At 45.9% G+C, this 21,735-nt stretch overlaps 1 protein-coding gene across 1 annotated transcript in view; it reads right to left on the reverse strand.

Moving 5' to 3' along the window:
• Window positions 1-20,277, reverse strand: part of LOC132418479 (protein-glutamine gamma-glutamyltransferase 5) — a 48,701-nt gene extending 28,424 nt beyond the window's left edge. The window contains 2 exon segments of the mRNA XM_060002361.1: window positions 13,477-13,660; window positions 20,202-20,277. Coding sequence (XP_059858344.1) covers window positions 13,477-13,660; window positions 20,202-20,277 — 260 coding nt within the window.
• Between the last annotated feature and the right edge of the window lie 1,458 nt (window positions 20,278-21,735).

Here is a 21,735-nt window from a genome sequence, read left to right on the forward strand (position 1 = left end):
CAGCCAGTAGCAATAAGTAGCTTGTTAGCACACAAAAAGGAACACTGATGATAGATAAAGCATTTTTATTGTCTCTTCCCGAGATGCACAGTGCTTCTAACAGCACTTCCTTCACCCCCAGGCAGGGGGGGAAGAGGACAGAGAAGGAGCAAAGATAACACCACACCCTCAGGAGGAGAAGAGAGCAAAATGGGCCTGGAGGGGTACGGGGGCCCCAGAGGGTGTCAGGAGGGGGGCGGGGGAGTGGCTGGATGACTGGGAAGGCCTGAGGAGGTGGGTGTGAGGCTCAAGAAGCCCTTCCTGCAGCAACGAAGATGTACTTGTAGCCCTTGATCTCCTTGATCTGTTGCTGCTGATGAGGACTTGCAGCTGGTGGGGTCCGGCTTTGATGGGGGTAGAGGTCCAGTTGAATTTGGATGGTGTGTCTGGCCACCAGAGTTCCAAGACTGAAAGTCAAAAAGGGCCTTTTAGAGCCTTGAGTAACTGCTTGGGTGGGTGATCTGGTTTCCTCTCTTCGTTGGTAGCACATCCCACACCCCCGCACCCTCAACACCACTGAGCTCAACCTTCCCCAAGGAGGTGGGAAGGTGGGGGAAAGGAGGCAGCATCCAGGAGACTATGACCATCCTATGACCCCACGAGGCATCCCCTTATCTAAAACCAGCATGAGGCAGGTGGATAGCCATGGTACTTACTCATTTGTTATCTGCCCATTGATGAGGCCACTGCCCTCCAGAACCATTGTGCAGTGACTCAGAGCCACCGAGGGGGTATTGGTGAACGTGATGTGGACTCTCAGGGCCTTGCCCACCTCGGCCCTCTCGGGCACCTGTGTGGAGAGAAGACGGGGTTATCATGGGCAACTGGCCTCATGTCCACACTCAGTTCAGCTACCTCACTTCCCCATCCCTCTGATGACCACCAGGGACTGCTCACTTAGCACGAAGACGCTGCAGGGGCGAGAACATGAGCCCACAGCATTCACGGTTAACACATACACTGGCCTGCCTTAGGAGCTCACAGTACTACTGGAAGCCACCACCAACTGGGAATTGGCACCAAGTGAAATCTATTTCCCTCCCCGTCATCTAGCTCAGGATGGCAATTAGATTTCAACTTAAGTGCCAGCTCCAATCCGTTAGTTGTGGCTGATAGGAATGGTGTGTTAAAAAGGATCCTGAGGACAATCCAGAGCCAGTGAGAGGGTCATGATTGATTAGTAGTGTCTGACACAGGCATGGGATAAGGAAGTGGTGTCATGTGTGCCATCCATGTGCCACTCGTGATGTCATTCTGAGGCCCAAGTTGCAGGATATGTTAATGGCAGAGAAGGACCTGACCCAGGTGTCCTAGACCCCAGTCAGGATCTTCCTCCCATGCTGCTCTGTCTTCATATACATTAGCAGACCCTGAGTTTCTCCAGGTGTATTCAGTGCATCACATGTGAGGTCTGTGTCATAGGGCAGCATGGCCTTGACTTGTGAGTGGGAGGCAGGGATCCATCCTACTCACTTCTAGAGCCCCAGTGCCTAGCACAGTACCAGCCAAATGATGGATATTTGGTAAACGAGTGTTGAACTGAAATGACCTGACCACCCAGATCATACTGGGGGCACGTTCTGGCTCAACCAGAGACTCGAGGAGAAGGAAGAACACATCCTGACTTCTCTGGAATTCAAAGAAAAGAAACAAGTCCTTTGTACTCTAGTGAGTGTGCCAAAGTTGAACAAGGTCAAAATAGCTTTGGCATCCAGCATGGTCACACAAATCATCCCGGGGTTCCTTAGCAATGGGGACCAATTAATAGCCTACTTGGCACTTGATGTGTTTGCATTGGATCCTGTTGTAACCAGGGCTTTGTGTAATGGGCAGGGCCCTCACCTCAGCCCCAGGCTTGTGTCTGCTCTTGTGATTCTGCCCACTGTTACCCCCTCCCCACTCACGGAGGCTGCCTGGCATCACTTGGCCTGATGACCTCACAGCATGTCCAGGTGAAAACTGTCAGGTGGCCAGACGGTTTATGATGAGGAGCCACTCACATCTCTTTCTGGTGGGGGTGGAGGGTTCTGTTCACAGATCCACCAGGTGCACAGTCAGGTGGGGATTAGGCAGTGGGCAAGGCCTTCAGGTAGGAGGGGAAAGTGAGGAAAGGAGCCTTCAGAGGAAGAAAAACCCTGGTTATAGGACATGGAGGTCATCCCTGCCCTCCCCCATCTACCCTTCCTTCACCTGTATTCGTTCCTCATGCAATTGCCTTACCAGCCACTCAAGCCTCTGAACGTGAAATGTGAGGCTCACCTTTCATTTGTTTCCTTCTTCCTTGTCACCCCTGTCTTATCAGGTGACAAGGAATTTGGCCTGAGTCTCTCTCAAACCTGTCTTCTCTACTCCATCTCCCAGATACCATCTTTCTTGTCTCTTTGCCTCTGCAAAGCTACTTCCTTACTTAAAATGCCTTCAACTCCACCTCGTTTCTCTAGAGTGTCTTCCTGTGCATCTTCTGTAAAATGTCACCTCCTCTGGGAAGCCTTCCCTTTGCACAGAGTGCAAGGGACCACACCATACTGCACTTTAATCACCTGTTTGGTGTCCAAGGCAGGGACTGTGCCTTGTTAGCTGCTGTGCCCCCAGCCCCTGAATTGGGTGAGTCAGAGGGCCCCTGGGCCCCATCTCTGTCCAGATGCCTTACCTCAGTAGATAAGTGGGGAGGCCCCAGCATGGACCTCCCTGTCTCCTCCACCTTGGCGATGCCAGACACACAGATCAGCTTTTCATCCATCAGTTTGTTTCTATAATTGTTGTAGGGTAGCAAGAGCAGCCACTGTGTCTCTAAGCACAGACAAAATACATCTTGAGTCCAGGAATGGGTCTCGGAAAGAGAGAGTGAAAACGTGTATGTGTGAGAGAGGAAATAATAGTTTGTGTTTGAGAGAGAATATGAGTATGAGTCTATGTGCATGTGTGAAAGTGTTTGTGTGTGTGTGTAAGAGAGAGAGACAGATGGTGCTTACCCTGTGCCCCTGACCCCCCGAGGTCACTGCTGTGTTTCACCTGGTGGGATGGCATCAGAGGTACAGTACCTGACATTCAATCTCCTGCCAACAGCAGCTTCACTGCCCAACGTGTGTGTGTGTGCGTGTGTGCTGTGCGTGCATGTGTGTGCATGCGTGTGTGTGCGTGCGTGTGTGTGGGGGTGCCTTGTTCACGGCCCCAAGCTTCCCTCCCTGTATGTGCCTTTCCAGGCCTGCCTCATACTCACCCTCCCCGAAGTCCAGGGTCAAGCGCACTATTTGTCTCCAGAGGGGCTCCCAGGTGCCACCGTCGTGCAGCAGGGTCTGTGCACAGAAATGCACCACCAGGCGGATGGGCCCCTGGGGTTGGGCTCTATCTGCCAGACTCCCGGCATTAAGCTTCGGCAGCAGGTCCTGGCCCCACTCAGCCTTCCTGGTCAGGTAAAGCTGCAGCTGTGCTGGCTGATCCTCAAAGCCCCCAGACCCCAGCAGGTCCAGGAAGGGTGAAGAGGCCTTCCAAGGGCCCAGCATTTTCCAGGAGGCCTTCATGAACACAGGTCGCTCCTCACAGGATCCTGACAGAAAGGAGAGCCAGGAAAGACATCAGTGGGGAGGGGTCAGGAGGACCAATGAACTTCTTGCTGGAAACAAGGCACCCAGCAACTCCCAGGTCCCCTCCCGAAGCCTCAGCCACAAAGAATAGCTGCCTAAGGAGACAATACAGCATCATGGCTGGAACGATTGGTGTTGCTTGGTGCTGGGCTCAAACCCTTGCTCTATCACAGTCCCTTCATCTCTTGGTGCTCAGTTCAGTCACATATAGCCCAGGGATATTTCCTTGCCTCATAGAGTTGCCAAAAATTTGGGTTAAATGAGTTCCTGATTTTAAGCACTGGATGGTGTCTTTTGTCATCTTTTGCGGAGGCAGTGGTTAGGTGGTGATGGTTTCAACGTGAGAGCCATCCTCATGTCCTTTGGGAGGCAACACAAAGGAGGTTACAGCTGCCCCCCTCCCTGAAAAACTGGGGCCCCAGGCACCTTCTGGGTACTTGTAGGAGCTGGTGATGTTCTGGCTCTGGTCTGACCCTACCATCTTGGTGCTGATTTCCTTCCTGATGGAACTGATGATATGGGCCAGGAGTTCCTGGGCCTGGCCATCCTCCAACAGCCAAACGACTTCATCGGCGTTCACCTCAGCATACACAAATGGGGTGTTGTAGGGCAGGTGGACCTTCCCTTCCCTGATGGCCTTTACAGAGGCAGGGCCACGGTGGAACAACCCTGTTCAGGGAACAGGAGTTGTGGACCATTAACTTGGCTGCTGACATATGGACCAGGGCCAGCGGGTCCTGGCCATGGGAGGTAGAGGTAGGGAGATGGGATGGGGAGGGGCAGTGGCATTAATGACCCTCATCCATGGGGTGCTCTCCAGTTCCCATTAATTCATCTGATGCTCACAGCCACCCTGGGAAGCAGCAGTCATCACCTTCATCTTCCCTACTTTACAGGTGAGGAAACAACTGAGAGGTCCAGTGACTCATCAGCTCACCCAACTGTCAAAGGCAAAGTTAGACCCCTGACCTGAAGTTGTCTCTGCTACGACTTTGGAAAGCGGATGAAGTGGGAAAGGCATCGTTCCTTTCTGGCCTCCTGCTCACGAGGCCAGTCACCCTGACCGGCGTCCCCACAGAGCCCAGACCCTTCCACAATGGTCTGCTCTCACCAGCGCTGGTTTGCTGGGGAGTGGGGTCCAGAACCTGCTACCCGTTGTATCCTGGAGGGAGATCTTTCCAGATCATCCAGCACTTGTTCCAGACATGGAAATTCCTGCAGAAAGCAGTAAGGAGAAAAGGACTCACGTTTTCAGAGGATTTGCCAGGTATCAAACCCTATACTGAGTGCTTTATATCATTGTTTCTTCTTTTTTTTTTTTCTACATTTTATTTGGAAGTAATTTCAAGCTTATAATAAAGTTGCAAGAATAGTACAAAGAGCACCCATATACCCAGTTCATCTGTTGTTAGCATTTTGCCCCATTTGCTTTATCACTAGCTTTCTTTCAGTGTGGATATGGAGATTTCTTAGAATAGGGATCTTCCCTGGTGTACTCTTGTACAGTTATCAACCTCACACATTTAATATTGATACTATCCTTGGGCTTCCCTGGTGGCGCAGTGGTTGAGAGTCTGCCTGCCGATGCAGGGGACACAGGTTCGTGCCCCGGTCCGGGAAGATCCCACATGCCGCGGAGCAGCTGGGCCCGTGAGCCATGGCCGCTGAGCCTGCGCGTCCGGAGCCTGTGCTCTGCAACGGGAGAGGCCACAACAGTGAGAGGCCTGCGTACCGCAAAAAAAAAAAAAATTGATACTATCCTTTTATCTACTTTACTGTCTATATTTCAATGTTGTCAGCTAATAATGTCCTCTGTGGCAGGGGTCCCCAACCCCCGGTACCTGCCCGTGGCCTGTTAGCAACTGGGCCGCACAGCAGGAGGTGAGCAGCAGCTTCATCTGCTGCTCCCCATCGCCTGCGTTACCGCCTGAACTATCGCCCCACCCCTCCCGTGGTAAAATCATCTTCCACAAAACCGGTCCCTGGTGCCAAAAAGGTTGGGGACTGCAGCTCTGTGGCATTCTTTTCCACCCAGTCCAGGATCACACATGGCATTTAGTTGACCAAAAACCTTTGTGTCCTTTCATCTGGAAGAGTTCTTCTGGCTTTGTTTTATCACATTGACATTTTGAATACAGTATTTATTTATTTATTTTTATCAGAGTGGCCCTCATTTTGGACTTGCCTGCTGTTTCTTCATGATTAGATTCAGCTTACGTGCTCACAGACAGAATTCTACACAAGTGACATGTCCTTCCTAGATACACTACTGCTCATTGACCCAGAGAAGTTTCAGCCCTCGAGGAGCCCAGAGAGGGAGGGAGCTCCAAGGACAGCAGCTAGTTCTCATACAATTCAAAGGTCTCACCTGGAAACTGGCTGGAAAAGCAAAAACAGGAAATCAGATGTGGGGTAGAGCAGAGGAGAAAGGAACCAGAGGAAGCAACTAGAGGTCCAAAAATAAAGGGACACACAGAGACACACACAGACGTATATACACATGCCTACAGAGAGGGAGTGGGGCAGGGAGAGGAGAAGTCAGCAGAGACCAAAGGAAATATGCAGAGGCAGCTAGTCCTGGCTTTGCCCTGACAGAGAAACAGAGAAATGTGCTCTGTTTTCTGAAACAGAAAGGCTCAAAGAAGGAAGAGTAAGATGAAACAGATTTTGAGGTCAGTATTCAGAGGAGACACGACCTATTCATTTGGTTGCCAGCTTCAGAATACATTATCCCATAGTCTTCTATCTCTGAAATGAACTTGATGTGATGCTCTGATTAGCCAAAACAGCTTTCTGGCTGGGGAACTTGTTCTCTGAGCATCGGCAGCAATGTACGGGGCAATATTTCCTCAAGGCCAGACAGCATCAGGCCAGAATTTTCCTACCCTACCTGGCACGGAGCAGAGACCTGTAGGAGACAGTGCCCCTTACCACATTTTGTCTTGTTTCTGAGTTGGCAGCATCTCTGCTTGTTGGTCATAGTAGGTGTCGATGGTCAAGTTTGCATCCACGTTGTATGCAGAATGGAAATTGGAAACGACACGGGTTGGAACACCTAAGCATCTCATTACTAAAGAGAAGAAAAGCATGGGGACTAACTGAGTTTATTTCAAGAAGAATCATTGGTTTCATGAGCATACTTTCTCACTTTCAAGCTGGAGGAGAAAAAAAGGCCAAGATTCTTGCAGATCCATACCTGTCACTCCTTTATCCTCAGAGCACCTCACCCAGGCCCAGAACCTTGTGGCCTACCTGCCCTATCCATAGTCTCCATTCCACCAGGAGAAAGAAATCATTTGAGGGTCACTTAACAACAACTCAGTTTATCATTTAGGGATTTTTCCATTCAGCAGCTTTCCAAACTAAAAAAAGAGAACCTAAACATTTGATAATTGGAAAGAAAAATTTAAAAAATTAGACCTATGCTGTGGCCAGAAGAGAAGCTGTGTGACCTTAGGTAACTGGCTTAACTTCTCTGGCCCTTAGTCTTCTTATATGTAACAAAATGAAGAGTTGGACTAGATGATTTTCAGTTCTGAAATTCTGGATCTGTAATTATACTCAAATAAAAGGGTTTGGAGGAAAGAAAGAAATCAAAGCACAGATAGAAGAGCCAGATAGACTTATGGAGATATGTGGAAGACAGCGACGAAGGGAACCTTGCATGTACGAGGCAATGACCATCTTTGATAAGACCACAGCACTCTCTTGTGGCGTCTCAGGAATCACACAAAGCAGTCACTACATCACCGTCATCCCCACCACCACCACCACCACACACACTTGACCAGGGCCAGATGAAATTAAGCCGACAGCCAGGTGTGGAAGCAAGCAAGGTGAGTTTAGAGAGAGGTTTATTCCACCCCTGTCCTGCTTAGGAGCAGATGGTGCCCGCTGAGGCTGCTGGGAGGATTACAATGCTTTGAAATGTAAGAGGACTATTAAGAATGACCAATCTTTTTGTTTCGATTCATTGAAGATCCCCAAAGGACGCCACCTGTCCACAGTCGCCTATCCACTGCCAGCACAGCTCCTGGGCTTTCACAAACCCTTAACCCTTGGTGAGAGTTAGACCAGGGCTGCCAGTGGCCAGAGGCAACTTGGCAGGAGCAGCTTTCCCCTCGCTCAAAGGTCGTAGACTCTAGGGCCTAGCCGTGGGGAGAGGCTCGGAGGTGGAGCAAAGATGCAGACTTAGACCTTCTCTTTGCAGGTCTAAAGGCAGGTCTCTCTTTGCAGGTCTCTCTTTGCAGGTCTAAAGGCCTGAGCCCTCCTCCTTAACACCTGCCTAGTCCAAGGCAAATTTGGCTGTACTAAATACTGGCACTGTGCTGAGCATTTTCCCGTGAAAACAAATGAACAAAATGAGGTCACTTGATTTGAACACTCATATTTAAACCCCTCCACTGTCTGTAGCACCTGTACATAACTGCCAAGCTATGTTGCCCCTCTCAGAAAAGTCTAGAACTTTGTCTTTGGACCCTGTCTCTGTCCTCCCCATTCTGTGCTCCCTCGTTCTCCAACTCAGAGTCAACACACCGGTTCAGTAAACACTTCTTGAGCATCACAATGTAACAGGCAGCACTGTGCAAGGTACTCCTGCCTCTTGGGGGAAGACAGGCAGGTACCACAGTGCTTTCCATCTTTCCCTCATCTTCACAGATAATCTGATCAATGACTTGGGACTAAATTGTAAATAACTGATAATGCATGAAACATGGATGCTCCTTAAGGGTAGTCAGCAAAGTAGTCAATCTCTAACTGTAACTCCTCAAGAATCTCTCTGAGAAGTGTTTGGGAGCCACCAGCTCTGCCCACAGATGAGATCAGGCTTCCAGATTATCTGCTTGCACCTCAAGCTTCCCTCAACCTGCCCCTGACTCCAGGCTCACCTTGAGCTGAGAATCCTGAGCAGGTGTCAGAAACAAGCCAGTTTTGCCTCCACTTTGGGACCAGGTGACCATTTTAATAGCCTAACTGCTCCATCAAGGAGACTGAAGAGTGATTGCAGCAGGTCACACCTTCCCTGGTTATTGCAGGATTCCTTGAGACTATAGAGTGTGCTGGTTAAGAGTCAAGTGACCACCACTCCTTAGCCATGGGGCTGTGGACAGGCCACAGTCAACTCAGGTGAAGTCGAGATAATCCCAGCCCAACCTCGAAGAGTTATCACGAAGAGTCAATAAGTGATTCTGCATTCCCATCTCCCCCTCACTCACTGGTACCCATAACAGCTGCAAATACCCAGCACTGCCCATACCTCACAGGCTGCCTGCCCCTGGCTGCCCACTGTCACAGGATGGCCACGCTGCCCGTCCGCTCCAGTGGGCTGACCCCCTGGGAGTAGTCCTCTCTCCAGCTCCCCTGCAGCACACGGCTGTCATCATTGCTGTTGATCTGCAGAGGAGAGACAGGTGGGTTTTCGCGGTGCGGTGGGGGCGGGGGGCAGGGAGCTCAGGCAGGGCCGGGGAAGCTTCTGGCCTTACCATGGCGCTCACCACCCTGCAGACATACACCACATTGTTCCACTGGGAGTAGTCTTTGGTTGGGTTCTCTAAGAAGTACAGGCTCTTGTTCAGAATCTGAAAGCAGATATCTATCATGTCCTCTTCAAACTTCCAGGGGACTTCAAGGAAGAACAAAGAGAAGAGTAAAAACGTCTAGAATTCTGAAGCCAAGTCAGTAACACCGACGTTTGGGGTGGGGCCAAATATCAGACAAGTTCCTGCCTTCAAAGAGCTTGTAAGTCAAGTTGGGAATGTGTTAAGATTCAGAATTTTGAAGAACTAACCTGTGTGTTTCTGATGGAAAATGCAAATGGAATTTGGAAAGATGCGAGTCAGCTGAAGGCATCAGAGAAGGCTATTGGAGCCGGTGGGCTTGGAAGGACAAGGTAGACAGGAAGAGAGCAGGGTGAAGGCATTCACCCAAGGTCTTTGGGCGTGATGGGTACCAGAGACAGAGGCTCAGAGATTTTCCTCCTGGAGGACTTGCGAGAGTAGGAAGAGATCGGATGGATACATATAAGGCCAGGCATGTGAGGAGAGGGGGAAGAGCGTGGAGAACCTTCAAATCAGGTAGAGGGTTCAGTGCTGATGGTGTGAGCACAGGAGAAGCCAGTGTACACTCATGACATACAGCTACAACATGTATTTGCTACATGTGTCGTAACCCTTTTGGCTACCAAATACCCTGGTATTTTTCTAAGTTTCAAAAAATTACACAAGTTGTTGGAGAACAGGGAACCTGCTCTTCCTCAGCAAGGCTCCCTGCTTCCTACCCCCAACCCACTTTTCCCTCCCGGTGGGTGTGGACAGGGCTGAGAAGGCAGTGGGAGGCGGAGAGAAACTATCCCAGCCACGGCTGGTGGTTGAGAGTAGAAAAGTTGCCCAGAGTCAAAGGTCCCCCGCTGTGTACCTTAACTGGATATTTGGTGTTATTAAAGAATTGCTGTTCATTATTTCAGTTATAATACTGTATTGTGGCTCAGTTTTTCAGAGAGTCATCATCTTTTAGAACTATATTTGGAAGTATTACTCGATTAAATGATATGGTAATTTGCTTCCCAAAAATCCAGTGATGAGATGCGAGGAATGGGGAAGAATACATCAGGGATCGGCAAAGTTTTTCTGTAAAGGACCAGATAATAAATATTTTAGGCTTTGCAGGCCATAGGGTTTCTGTCTCAACTACTCAATCCTGCCATTGTAGCATGAAAGCAGCCACAGATGATACCTAAATGAATGAGCATAGCTGTGTTCCAATGAAATGCTGTTTATTAGACACCGAAGTTTGAACTTCATATAATTTGCACATCACAAAATACAGTTGGCCCTCTGTGTCCGTGGATTCTACATCCATGGATTCAACCAATAGGATCAAAAGTATTAGGGGAAAAAATTCCAGAAAATTCCCAAAAGCAAAACGTGAATTTGCTGCACAGTGCCAGCAACTATTTACATAGCATTTACATTGTTTTAGGTGTTATAAGTATCTAGAGATGATTTAAAAGTACATGGGAAGTTGTGCATAGGTTATATGCAAATACTATGCCGCTTTATTTTTTATTTATTTATTGGGGGGTGAAGTTGAAAAGAATAGTTTTATTGCTTTGCCAAGCAAAGGGGGCCACAGAGGGCTAATGCTCTCAAAACTGAGTGTCCCAACCTGGAGGGGGTAGTGAGGAGTTTTATAGTAATGGTTCAAAGACGAGGGTGTGATCAGCTCATGGACTTTCTTCTGATTGGTTGGTGTGAGGTAAGTGGGAGTCAGCATCATCAGCCTTCTGGTTCCAACCGGTCCTGGGTCCTGCCAGTTGTGGCAGCATACAGTTAACTTCTCCCACCTGGCAGGGGTTTCAGTATCTGGTTTCAGGACTTAATGAAGCTCAGGTTCTTGATGTGTCATGGCAGAAAGAATTCAGTGAGAGACAAAGTGATAGGTAAGAAGTGGATTTATTTAGAGAGAAACACACTCCACAGACAGAGCGTGGGCCATCTCAGAAGGCGAGAGCGGCCTATGCCACTTTATATAAGGGACTTGAGCATGCTTGGATTTTGGTATCTGTGGAGGCGTCCTGAAACCAATCCTCTGCAAATACTAAGGGATGACTGTGTTATTTTTAATTTTATTTATTTATTTATTTATTTATTTTGCGGTACGCGGGCCTCTCACTGTTGTGGCCTCTCCCGTTGCGGAGCACAGACTCCGGACGCGCAGGCTCAGTGGCCATGGCTCACGGGCCCAGCCGCTCCGCGGCACGTGGGATCTTCCCGGACTGGGGCACGAACCCGCGTCCCCTGCATGGGCAGGCAGACTCTCAACCACTGCGCCACCAGGGAAGCCCGACTGTGTTATTTTTTTTTAATTCTTTTTTTCAGCAGTTTATAAAGTATGAAAACCATTCTAAACTCTTGGGCCATGCAAAAACAGGCAGTGGGCCACATCTGGCCCACAGGCTATAGTTTGCAAATCCCTGATTAGATGAAACAAAATACACCATAAATTGATCACTATTGAAGGTAAGAGGTTCATGGAGGTTCATTATAGTAGCCTGAACCTCCATTTTTTAAGTTTTTCATAAAATATTAAAAACTGAGAAGGAAAGACATCTCCCCTTCCCTCCTTGTGCCTCTCACTGGAAGGGAAATTGGTCCAGCACTGCACATCCTGACTTCTGTTAGTGGCACTTCATAACCTAATAGAGTTGTCTAAGGCCCACTTCAGGTGACAGTGTTACCTGCCCATAGTTCCAGGGCCAGGGGGTGATGACTCTTTCATGACCATTGTAAACAAAGCCGTAGTCCATCATGATATACTCCTGCAGCAGTATTTCACTTGGCAGGTAGACGTCATCCTCTGAGCAGTTAAGAATAGCAGAGGGGGCAAAGCCCCAAACCAAAAAACAAACAGTAATAAAATTAAAAACAGTAATGGCAGTATCTTCCTGGATAATCAGATAAGCAATGGGTTGATGGCAATAGAAATCAAGACTGGACCCCTTAAAAGCTTGTGTGCTTTTCTAGAGGCCAGCGATATAATCTATACTTTAAAAAAAGATGATCTTTTCTTGGTTATAAAAGCCTCAAGCTTTTCATAGAGATTTGGAAAATATGGATGACAGAAAGAAGACAATGAGGATCTCCCTTCTTACTACTCAGAAACAGCCGTCGTTACATTTTAGTGTATTCTGGCTGTGCTCTCTTTCTCAGCACATATATGTAATTAGAATCATATGTGTTCCATTTCCTAATTGATTTCACTTAACATCACACCATGAACATTTTCATCATGCCATTAAAAATTCTCTGTAAAGATGATTTTTAGTGAGTACATGGTAACACATTGCATAGATGTGCAGCATTTTATCTTCAGGGCTTTCTAAGTAGATCCTCACGGAGTGTTCCCAATGGATCAGTTAGAATTACAACCTGTGAGCAAGTTATACCTGCACTTCAAGGGTTAAAAAGCAGGATGAAAGTCCCCAGAGGGTGGGTTGTGCTGTGACCAGGGCCCTGAGAGATCTCCATCTTCAGAGTGTAGGGACCAATGACTGCATTGGCTGGTGTGAAAAGGGAGACAAAGAGTGAGTTGGCATGAATGGTGAAGTCAGAAGCACTCCAGACATTGCCTTGTCGGGCCTGGGTGAGCAAGAAGGTGGCTCGGGTTCCCAGCAGCTCGGTGGGCTGTGGTCCTGTGTAAGAGAGAATGACCCCAAAGTGAGGTGCAAAATCTATGTGACACGATTTCAGAGGAACTGGGAGGACCCTTACCTTCTCCTACCACTTGCTAATCCTTTTACTGCCACTGGGTGTCCTTGGCCATGCACTTACGATCTGTGGGCCTCAGTTTTTCAATCTGTAAAATGGGATCTTAGTAGTACCCACCTGAAAGTCTTGTCACAGGGATTAAATGAGTTAGTGTGTGTGAATTTTTAGCACAGTGCCTGTTGTGTATTTAAAAGTTGTCTGTTATTATCACAATCTTAGTTTGCTGAGTTGGCCAAATCTTTTCTTAACAGCGCTAATAGGGTCCCCGGGGTCCCAGGAGAAGAGAGGGGAGGGCGGTTCAGAAAGGAGAGGCAAGGGCTTCCCTGGTGGCGCAGTGGTTGAGAGTCTGCCTGCTGATGCAGGGGACGTGGGTTCGTGCCCCAGTCTGGGAGGATCCCACATGCCGTGGAGCGGCTGGGCCCGTGAGCCATGGCCGCTGAGCCTGCACATCCAGAGCCTGTGCTCTGCAACGGGAGAGGCCACACAGTGAGAGGCCCGCGTACCACACACACAAAAAAATGTGGAAGTTCAGAAAGGAGAGGCAGGGGCCCTTGAGGTGAACTTTGTCTTGGGGAGGGGCGGGCTCATCTGTCTCAGCCACAAAGATGATGTAGTCGGTCCCAGAGTGGAAGCGTCGGTTGAAATGCAGCTGGATTGTGAAGGACTCACCGTGGCGCATGATGAGCCACTGCAGGCCCACCTCCTGCGTGTGAGGCTCCTGGTTGTTCCTGGCGTTCTGCAGGTCGACGGACCTGAGCTCCAAGGCTGCCACTGGGACGGGGGTTGGCGGGGGGACAGGTCACTGCCCAGCTGTGGCTCCCTGGGCTCAGCATCCCCTGACACTTCTTGACATTTCATGGCACCTGGCTCTGACTTGGGTAAGACTGCTGTCCAGATCTTAGCCCTCTGCCACCTGCCCCCTAATCTCAGGACTCAGCCTCAGAGAGCATTTCAGCATCGTGATCCCAGTGACCTCTGGACCTGGGCCTGGAGCCACAGTGCTCGAGAACTGGGGTCCCAGACAGCACAACATTTCCAGATAACTGAAACTTAACCTCAAAGTGCCGCCATGTACTCTTAATCACTTTTGTTGACAATCTTTCTAAAAATTACTCATCCTGATGATAGAAGAAAGAGCATACTCGAATTTTGTATGAATTAAGTCAATGAGCTGACTGGAGGCTGGGACCTCAGCTACAGGCAAGTCCCTGCTTTAGGATATGGGGGAGGGTGGGCACCTCAGGGTTATTTGCACCTTATTTCTTGCTTCTCAGCCACGTTCCAGGTGGATGAGGGTACTGGCTGCTTCCTAGGACGTACACTTAGTGTGTAATTTTAAAACTCTCATAGCATAATGGGCAAGGTGCAGGCTCTCACCATCTTGGCTGTGAAACCTTAAGCAAGCCACTTAAGGTCCCTAGACATCAAAACAATGGTGACAATGGTGTTCCTACCTCCTAGAATTCATGTGGGCATTAAGTGAGGACTCACAAGTAAAGACCTTAGCATAGTGGCGGGTGCAGGGTAAGCACTCGGTCATCAGTAGTTGCTCTTAGTACTGATAATAATGCAGCCTCAGATTGCATTTGCTTTGCTATTTTTGCTGGGGATAAAAATTCATTAGGTCCTTTCCCCCATTAGTACCTCAGTTTATCTCAGTGGTTCTCAACAGGGGCAGTTTTGCCCCCTAGAGGACATTTGGCAAAGTCTGGAGACATTTTTGGTTGTCACAACTCGGGGAGAGGCTGCTATGGGTGTCTAGTGGGTAGAGGCTGGGGATGCTGCGGAAAAACTCGTGTTTGCTCCAGCCAGTTTCTGTGCCATTCGCATTTGGAACTTTCTTCACATAAGTTCTCTATATTATCACTAAATGAGTTCACTTTGATAGTTTTAGCCCATCTTTGTTACCTGGCTGGATTTTTTTTGAGTCCTAATTATTTCACCTAAACGCTTTATCTTACTCTCTGGGAACTGGCTAAACAGTCTTCCAGGTCTTTGTCCAAGTCATTGGTAATACGATGGTTCTAAGCATTAAGACTTAAGGCAGAGGCCAGTGGAGTATTATTGTTGGAGACTCCTTCCACGTTAACACTGAGCCATTAGGAAATACTCTTTAAGTATAGTTGTTCAACTAGCTGTGATTACATCTAATTCTTTACGTGAGGAAATTGGATTAGGTGTTTTTAAATTTCCTTCACAGTCTAAAATCAAATCCAGCTTTCATTTTGCATCTTTCCCACAAATTTGTCAAACATCTGGCTGAAAACAGAACGTGCATGATGGTCCCTTGGCCCTCCCTCCTAGTAACAATCTTTCCTTGAAGCAGATTCAAAGATGAATCACTGGATCAAATAGTACAAAGTTTTTCAACCTCTTAAATGTAACTTCGGCACTTAAATAGTTATATTATTGGAACGAGAAAATTCAGGGCAAGATCTAAGACAGATGCCTGTGAGTTATTAAACAACATTTTGTAAACACGTCTAATCTATTAGTAGTTCATGAAAGAAATTTAGAGAAATGTGGCCAATACTTTTTTTAAAGAATAGAATAGAAAATATCACAATGCACCCTACATAGGAAAAGCAAGCATAATTTTATGTATTATATAACTGGATCATGATATAAATTGTGGGTTATAGTCAAAAAGTTTGAAAGCAACTAGCCTAGATCCTGGTGGAAACTGATACATCTCATTTGTTCCTGAGGGGCCTGCATTTTCATACCAGGACCTACTGAGCCTTCACAGAAGCCTCTCCACCCGATACATAACAACCAATGGCCATTCGATCCTGAAAGATCAGATACCTGAAAGGGGCAGTGAAGAGCACACAGGTGTGTGCATCACCTCCACAGTGGGGAACGGGACTGGGGGCAGCCTTTTCCTGGCCGCTGCCCACAGCTCAAAGTGTTGTTCCTAAGGGCAGCCCACTCTGTTTCCCCTTTACCCAGGCCAACTATTGGTTTAGGAAGGAAAGGGGAGGGGGAAGAAGGAAGATATCTTCCCCTCCACGCCCAAGGTATACAATGCATGGAGAAAACTCATTCTCCATTAGGGGACTCAGTTTTTTGTTTTTGTTTTTGTTTTTATTTTACCTAATATAATTATGCATTTGGCTCACTGAAGTGCTTTTCATGTCAGGCAGACAATGACTTTAGAGAACAAAAGGGAGGGCCTTCAAGGGAGCAGGCAAAGAAAGCCAAGAGGATTAGGAAGAGGTTCAGCAAAGCAGGAAATCAATTAGTAAAGCAGAATCAATTAGTAAAAAAAAATGGCAATGCCCACAAGTCCTTCTTGCCTTGGCCACCAGCCCACGCTGGTTAATGACAAGTAAGAGCTGTAAAGCCTGGCCACATGACTCCTGGCGCTTGATTAAGATAAAGACAAGGATATAAAAGAATCAAAATATATCCCCATGTATTATGAGCCTTAAAACAAATAGAGAATTTAGAACAGCCATCTGCCTGCAATGAGCTCTGGGATGCAAAGCTCCTGCCATCTGAGACATCAAAAACTAAGCCAGCCCTGTTCTCCTGAGTGCCCGTCTCCCCCTCGGGTCTTGGCTGAGAGGTAACATCACACAGGGGCTTTCCTTGACCTCTGAACATGATGCCCCATCTCCCACCCTATGATCATCTGCCATCACAACACCCTTTTTATTTTCTGAAGAGCACTTCATAGCATCTAGAATTAGTTCCACGGAAGCAGAGACCTTGGCCATCTTCTTACACCTGGACCCCCTTTGCCTAGAACGGAGCATTGTTCCTAATTGCTGATAATTACAGCTAATGTTCGCTGAACACTCACTACATGCCAGCCACTGTCAGAAGCATTTTACGTGTCTGGAATCGTTTATGTCCTTACAGCCTGTGGATGGAGGTGTTCATATTGTCCCTGACATGCAGGAATGGGAGGACTGGGATCAAACCCAGGCACAATCTTAACCTCCACAATCTCCCGCCTTACCTGGTGGGTGCTCAGAGATGTTTGCTGAATGGATATGTGCTTGCATGTGTGAGGTACGAGGAGAATAATCTGGCGGGAGGGCAGTGGGGCTGTAGAGGAGGAGAGAGAGAAAAGCCTGTGAGGGCAGCAGGGCCAGGATGATGAGTGGCTTGACTCCAGGCAGAGGTGCTGCTATTTGCTCAGCAGTAATGGGTATACCTCTCCTTGATGGAAGGATAAAGTGTTACACCTTTCTGAGGGCAATTTATCAACATTTCTTACAAAATAAAAGAAAGCCTTAAAACATAAATTCCTTTGATCCACAGATTCCTCCTCTAGGAATTTTTCCTAAGAAAAAATCATAATTTGTGTATAAAAATGTAAACATAAGGATATTCAGTGCAACCCAAATATCCTACAATGAGTCGGATACGTAAACTTTATTCCTCTCATCCTGATGTAATCAACAAAAGGACAAAGGATATTGGGAAATAATTCATGAGATATTAAAAAGCAACATAAGTTTAAAAAACAATACGTTACAGATTAACTGTAGGTGGTAAAATTATGGGAAATTTTTCTTTACTTTGAGCTTTTCGGTGTTGGTCAAGCTTTTGCTTTGAACGTGTATTACTTTTATATTTAAGGGAAAGTGTTCCTTTGATTAAAGGCAGGTTTTTTTTTGTTTTTGTTTATTATTTTTTTTTACAGCATGTTCTTATTAGTTATCTATTTTATATGCATCAGTATATACATGTCAATCCCAATCTCCCAATTCATCCCACCACCACCACCACCACCCCGCTGCTTTCCCCCTTTGGTGTCCATACATTTGTTCTCTACATCTGTGTCTCAATTTCTGCCCTGCAAACTGATTCATCTGTACCATTTTTCTAGGTGTCACATATATGCGTTAATATATGATATTTGTTTTTCTCTCTCTGACTTAACTTCACTCTGTATGACAGTCTCTAGATCCATCCACGTCTCTACAAATGACCCAATTTTGTTTCTTTTTATGGCTGAGTAATATTCCATTGTATATATGTGCCACATCTTCTTTATCGAGTCGTCTGTTGACAGGCATTTAGGTTGCTTCCATGACCTGACTATTGTAAATAGTGCTGCAATGAACATTGGGGTGCATGTGTCTTTTTGAATTATGGTTTTCTCAGGATCTATGCCCAGTAGTGGGATTGCTGGGTCGTATGGTAGTTCTATTTGTAGTTTTTTAAGGAACTTCCATACTGTTCTCCATAGTGGCTGTACCAATTCACATTCCCACCAGCAGTGCAAGAGTGTTCCCTTTTATCCACACCCTCTCCAGCATTTATTGTTTCGAGATTTTTTGATGATAGCCATTCTGACCAGTGTGAGATGATACCTCATTGTAGTTTTGATTTGCATTTCTCTAGTGATTACTGATGTTGAGCATTCTTTCATGTGTTTGTTGGCAATCTGTATATCTTCTTTGGAGAAATGTCTGTTTAGGTTTTCCGCCCATTTTTGGATTGGGTTGTTTGTTTTTTTGTTATTGAGCTGCCTGAGCTGCTTGTAAATTTTGGAGATTAATCCTTTGTCAGTTGCTTCATTTGCAAATATTTTCTCCCATTCTGAGGGTTGTCTTTTCGTCTTGTTTATGGTTTCCTTTGCTGTGCAAAAGATTTAAGTTTCATTAGGTCCCATTTTTCAATTTTTGTTTTTATTTCCATTTCTGTAGGAGGTGGGTCAAAAAGGATCTTACTGTGATTTATGTCATACTGTGTTCTTCCTATGTTTTCCTCTAAGAGTTTGATGGTGTCTGGCCTTACATTTAGGTCTTTAATCCATTTTGAGTTTACTTTTGTGTATGGTGTTAGGGAGTGTTCTAATTTCATTCTTTTACATGTAGCTGTCCAGTTCTCCCAGCATCACTTATTGAAGAAGGTGTCTTTTCTCCACTGTATATTCTTGCCTCTTTTATCAAAGATAAGGTGACCATATGTGCGTGGGTATATCTCTGGGCTTTCTATCTTGTTCCATTGATCTATATTTCTGTTTTTGTGCCAGTACCATACTGTTTGGATTATTGTAGCTTTGTAGTATAGTCTGAAGTCCAGGAGCCTGATTCCTCCAGCTCCGTTTTTCTTTCTCAAGATTGCTTTGGCTATTTGGGGTCTTTTGTGTTTCCATACAAATTGTGAAATTTTTTGTTCTAGTTCTGTGAAAAATGCCAGTGGTAGTTTGATAGGGATTGCATTGAATCTGTAGATTGTTTGTGGTAGTATAGTCATTTTCACAATGTTGATTCTTCCAATCCAAGAACATGGTATATCTCTCCATCTATTTGTATCATCTTTAATTTCTTTCACCAGTGTCATAATTTTCTGCATACAGGTCTTTTGACTTCTTAGGTAGGTTTATTCCTAGATATTTTATTCTTTTTGTTGCAATGGTAAATGGGAGTGTTTTCTTAATTTCACTTTCAGATTTTTCATCATTAGTGTATAGGGATGCAAGAGATTTCTGTGCATTAATTTTGTATCCTGCTACTTTACCAAATTCATTGATTAGTAGTTTTCTGGTGGCATCTTTAGGATTCTCGATGTATAGTGTCATGTCATCTGCAAACAGTGACAGCTTTACTTCTTCTTTTCTGATTTGGATTCCTTTTATTTCTTTTTCTCCTCTGATTGCTGTGGCTAAAACTTCCCTAACTATGTTGAATAATAGTGGTGATAGTGGGCAACCTTGTCTTTTTCCTGATCTTAGTGGAAATAGTTTCAGTTTTTCACCATTGAGGACGATGTTGGCTGTGGGTTTGTCATATATGGCCTGTATTATGTTGAGGTAAGTTCCCTCTATGCCTACTTTCTGGAGGGTTTTTATCATAAATGGGTATTGAATTTTGTCGAAAGCTTTCTCTGCATCTATTGAGATGATCATATGGTTTTTCTTCTTCAATTTGTTAATTATCCCAGGATATTGAATATAGTTCCCACATCAGCTTCTTATACATGATTGCCAACCCCACCTGGAATCTAGCGAAGCAACTATATTGGGCCACTAGTTTTTAATTAAGTTATAATCATTTGATTAAGTTATGATCAATATTCATTATGGTTTTGCAAATCATGTTCTTTGACTGCTCATATTATTTCTGTTTACTCTATAGATTTTTCCCCTAAAAGACAAAAGCCCAATACAGTCAACCTTTAAATTTAGTTTCCAGAACAAAAAAGCGCTTTAACCATAAAATCATTTCTATGTTGATAAAAGACTAACCTCTGTTAAGGTTAATCCATTGGATTTGTGATCTTTAACTCTAAAATAGATACAGACATATTATAATCCTCTCCTGGCTCCACACCCTTAATATGTGTCTACTGGGTTCTCCACTTGAAGATCCTACAGTCACTTCAGATTCAATATCTTCAAAATTGAACTCGTTAGCCCCACCCATCCCCCGAATTCATATGATTTCTTACTCATCCTTGTAAATATTATGAAATTTCATTAGCTGTTTGGAACCTGCTATTTGAAGGTCGTGTGACCAAATGGAGAGAACAGAGGTGTCTGAGTTAGAGAACCTGGTTTAAGATACTGCTCCAGGCCTTCTGAGATTTTTTTTTACTTTATTTGACCTTCAGCAAGGAAGCACTGACCAGAGCCTCACTCCTATGTAAAATGGGGCTAATAGTAGTGCTCACTTCACAGAGCTGCTTTGAGAATAAAGTAGACAGTGTTTGTGGAAGCCTTAAAGTTCTCTATAAACATTTGTCAGTTTCACTGGTAATAATGATAATATTTATGATCCTTCAGAATGTGAGATTCATGTTGAGTGACAGAACATGTGTCAACATCTGTTGCTAAGATGCTCATGGAGACATTCATGACGACGGAGAAACTGTCATAGCAAAGTCCAGACTCAATCTCAGTCTTGTCAGTACTCCTGGCTTGATTATTCTCAGGGAGACTGAAGACACCACATATGACCTAAACTGATTGGATCATACCTCTGCTTCAAACTCACCAATGGCTTGCATTGCTCCAGTGGTTCACACGTTCTGCCACCATATTTACCCTGACCACATCTCCATCTCTATTGCCCACAGTTCTACCTCTCACTTGCTTTCTGATCTTTTGGTGGTTTGCCCAATTACCAAATTCCCAAATTAAAGTCTTTCTGCAAGCCATGCTTTCCCTGATCACGCTTTCTGCCATCTCTCCAGACCTCCATAGAAATGTTACTCCTCACAGAAGCTTTTTCTAACTAGCTGAAACCCCATATTTACTCTCTTGGAACACTTGGATTCTCCTTCGCAGCACTGATCACACTCTAAATAGTCATTTGTGTACTTGGTCTTCCCCTCTAGGCTTCTCATCTTTCTGTGTGTCATCCGGATGATCACCATAATCTCTCCTTTTCTCTCCCTTCCAGGACCAGAGGACCTTTAGCTCCCTTTCCATCTAGAAGGTGCTTCTCTTATGTCTTATCTCCTTATTTTGTACTCCAGCCTCACGGCCTAGGGTTAAAAGCTATGTGACCTAAGGGAACCAAATAGGAATCATCAAGAAGAGAAAATGTGTTGGGAAGCATTCCAAAAGCATCATCACAATTGAACCTGGGAAGCCCTGCTTCTCGCCTCTGTTCATCTATATTCTATCCATCCTTTCCATAGGAGGCATTTTTCTCACATTATCCTTGATGCATCCTTTGACTACTCCTTCTCATGCCAGTCAAAACCCATTTTGCCAAGAATTACCTGTGCAGCTGTGTAACATCTCTCAAACTCTTTATCTGATTTCTCAAGGATATTCTGTGAGTCCCTGAACATTACACTGTCCGTTCTAATTGTTCTCCAGTTGTTCCGTGTGTATTCTTTTTTTTACATTGTAAGCTTCTTGGGGAGAAGAGACC

The sequence above is a fragment of the Delphinus delphis genome, chromosome 2 (assembly GCF_949987515.2).
Source record: "Delphinus delphis chromosome 2, mDelDel1.2, whole genome shotgun sequence".
NCBI lineage: Eukaryota > Metazoa > Chordata > Mammalia > Artiodactyla > Delphinidae > Delphinus > Delphinus delphis.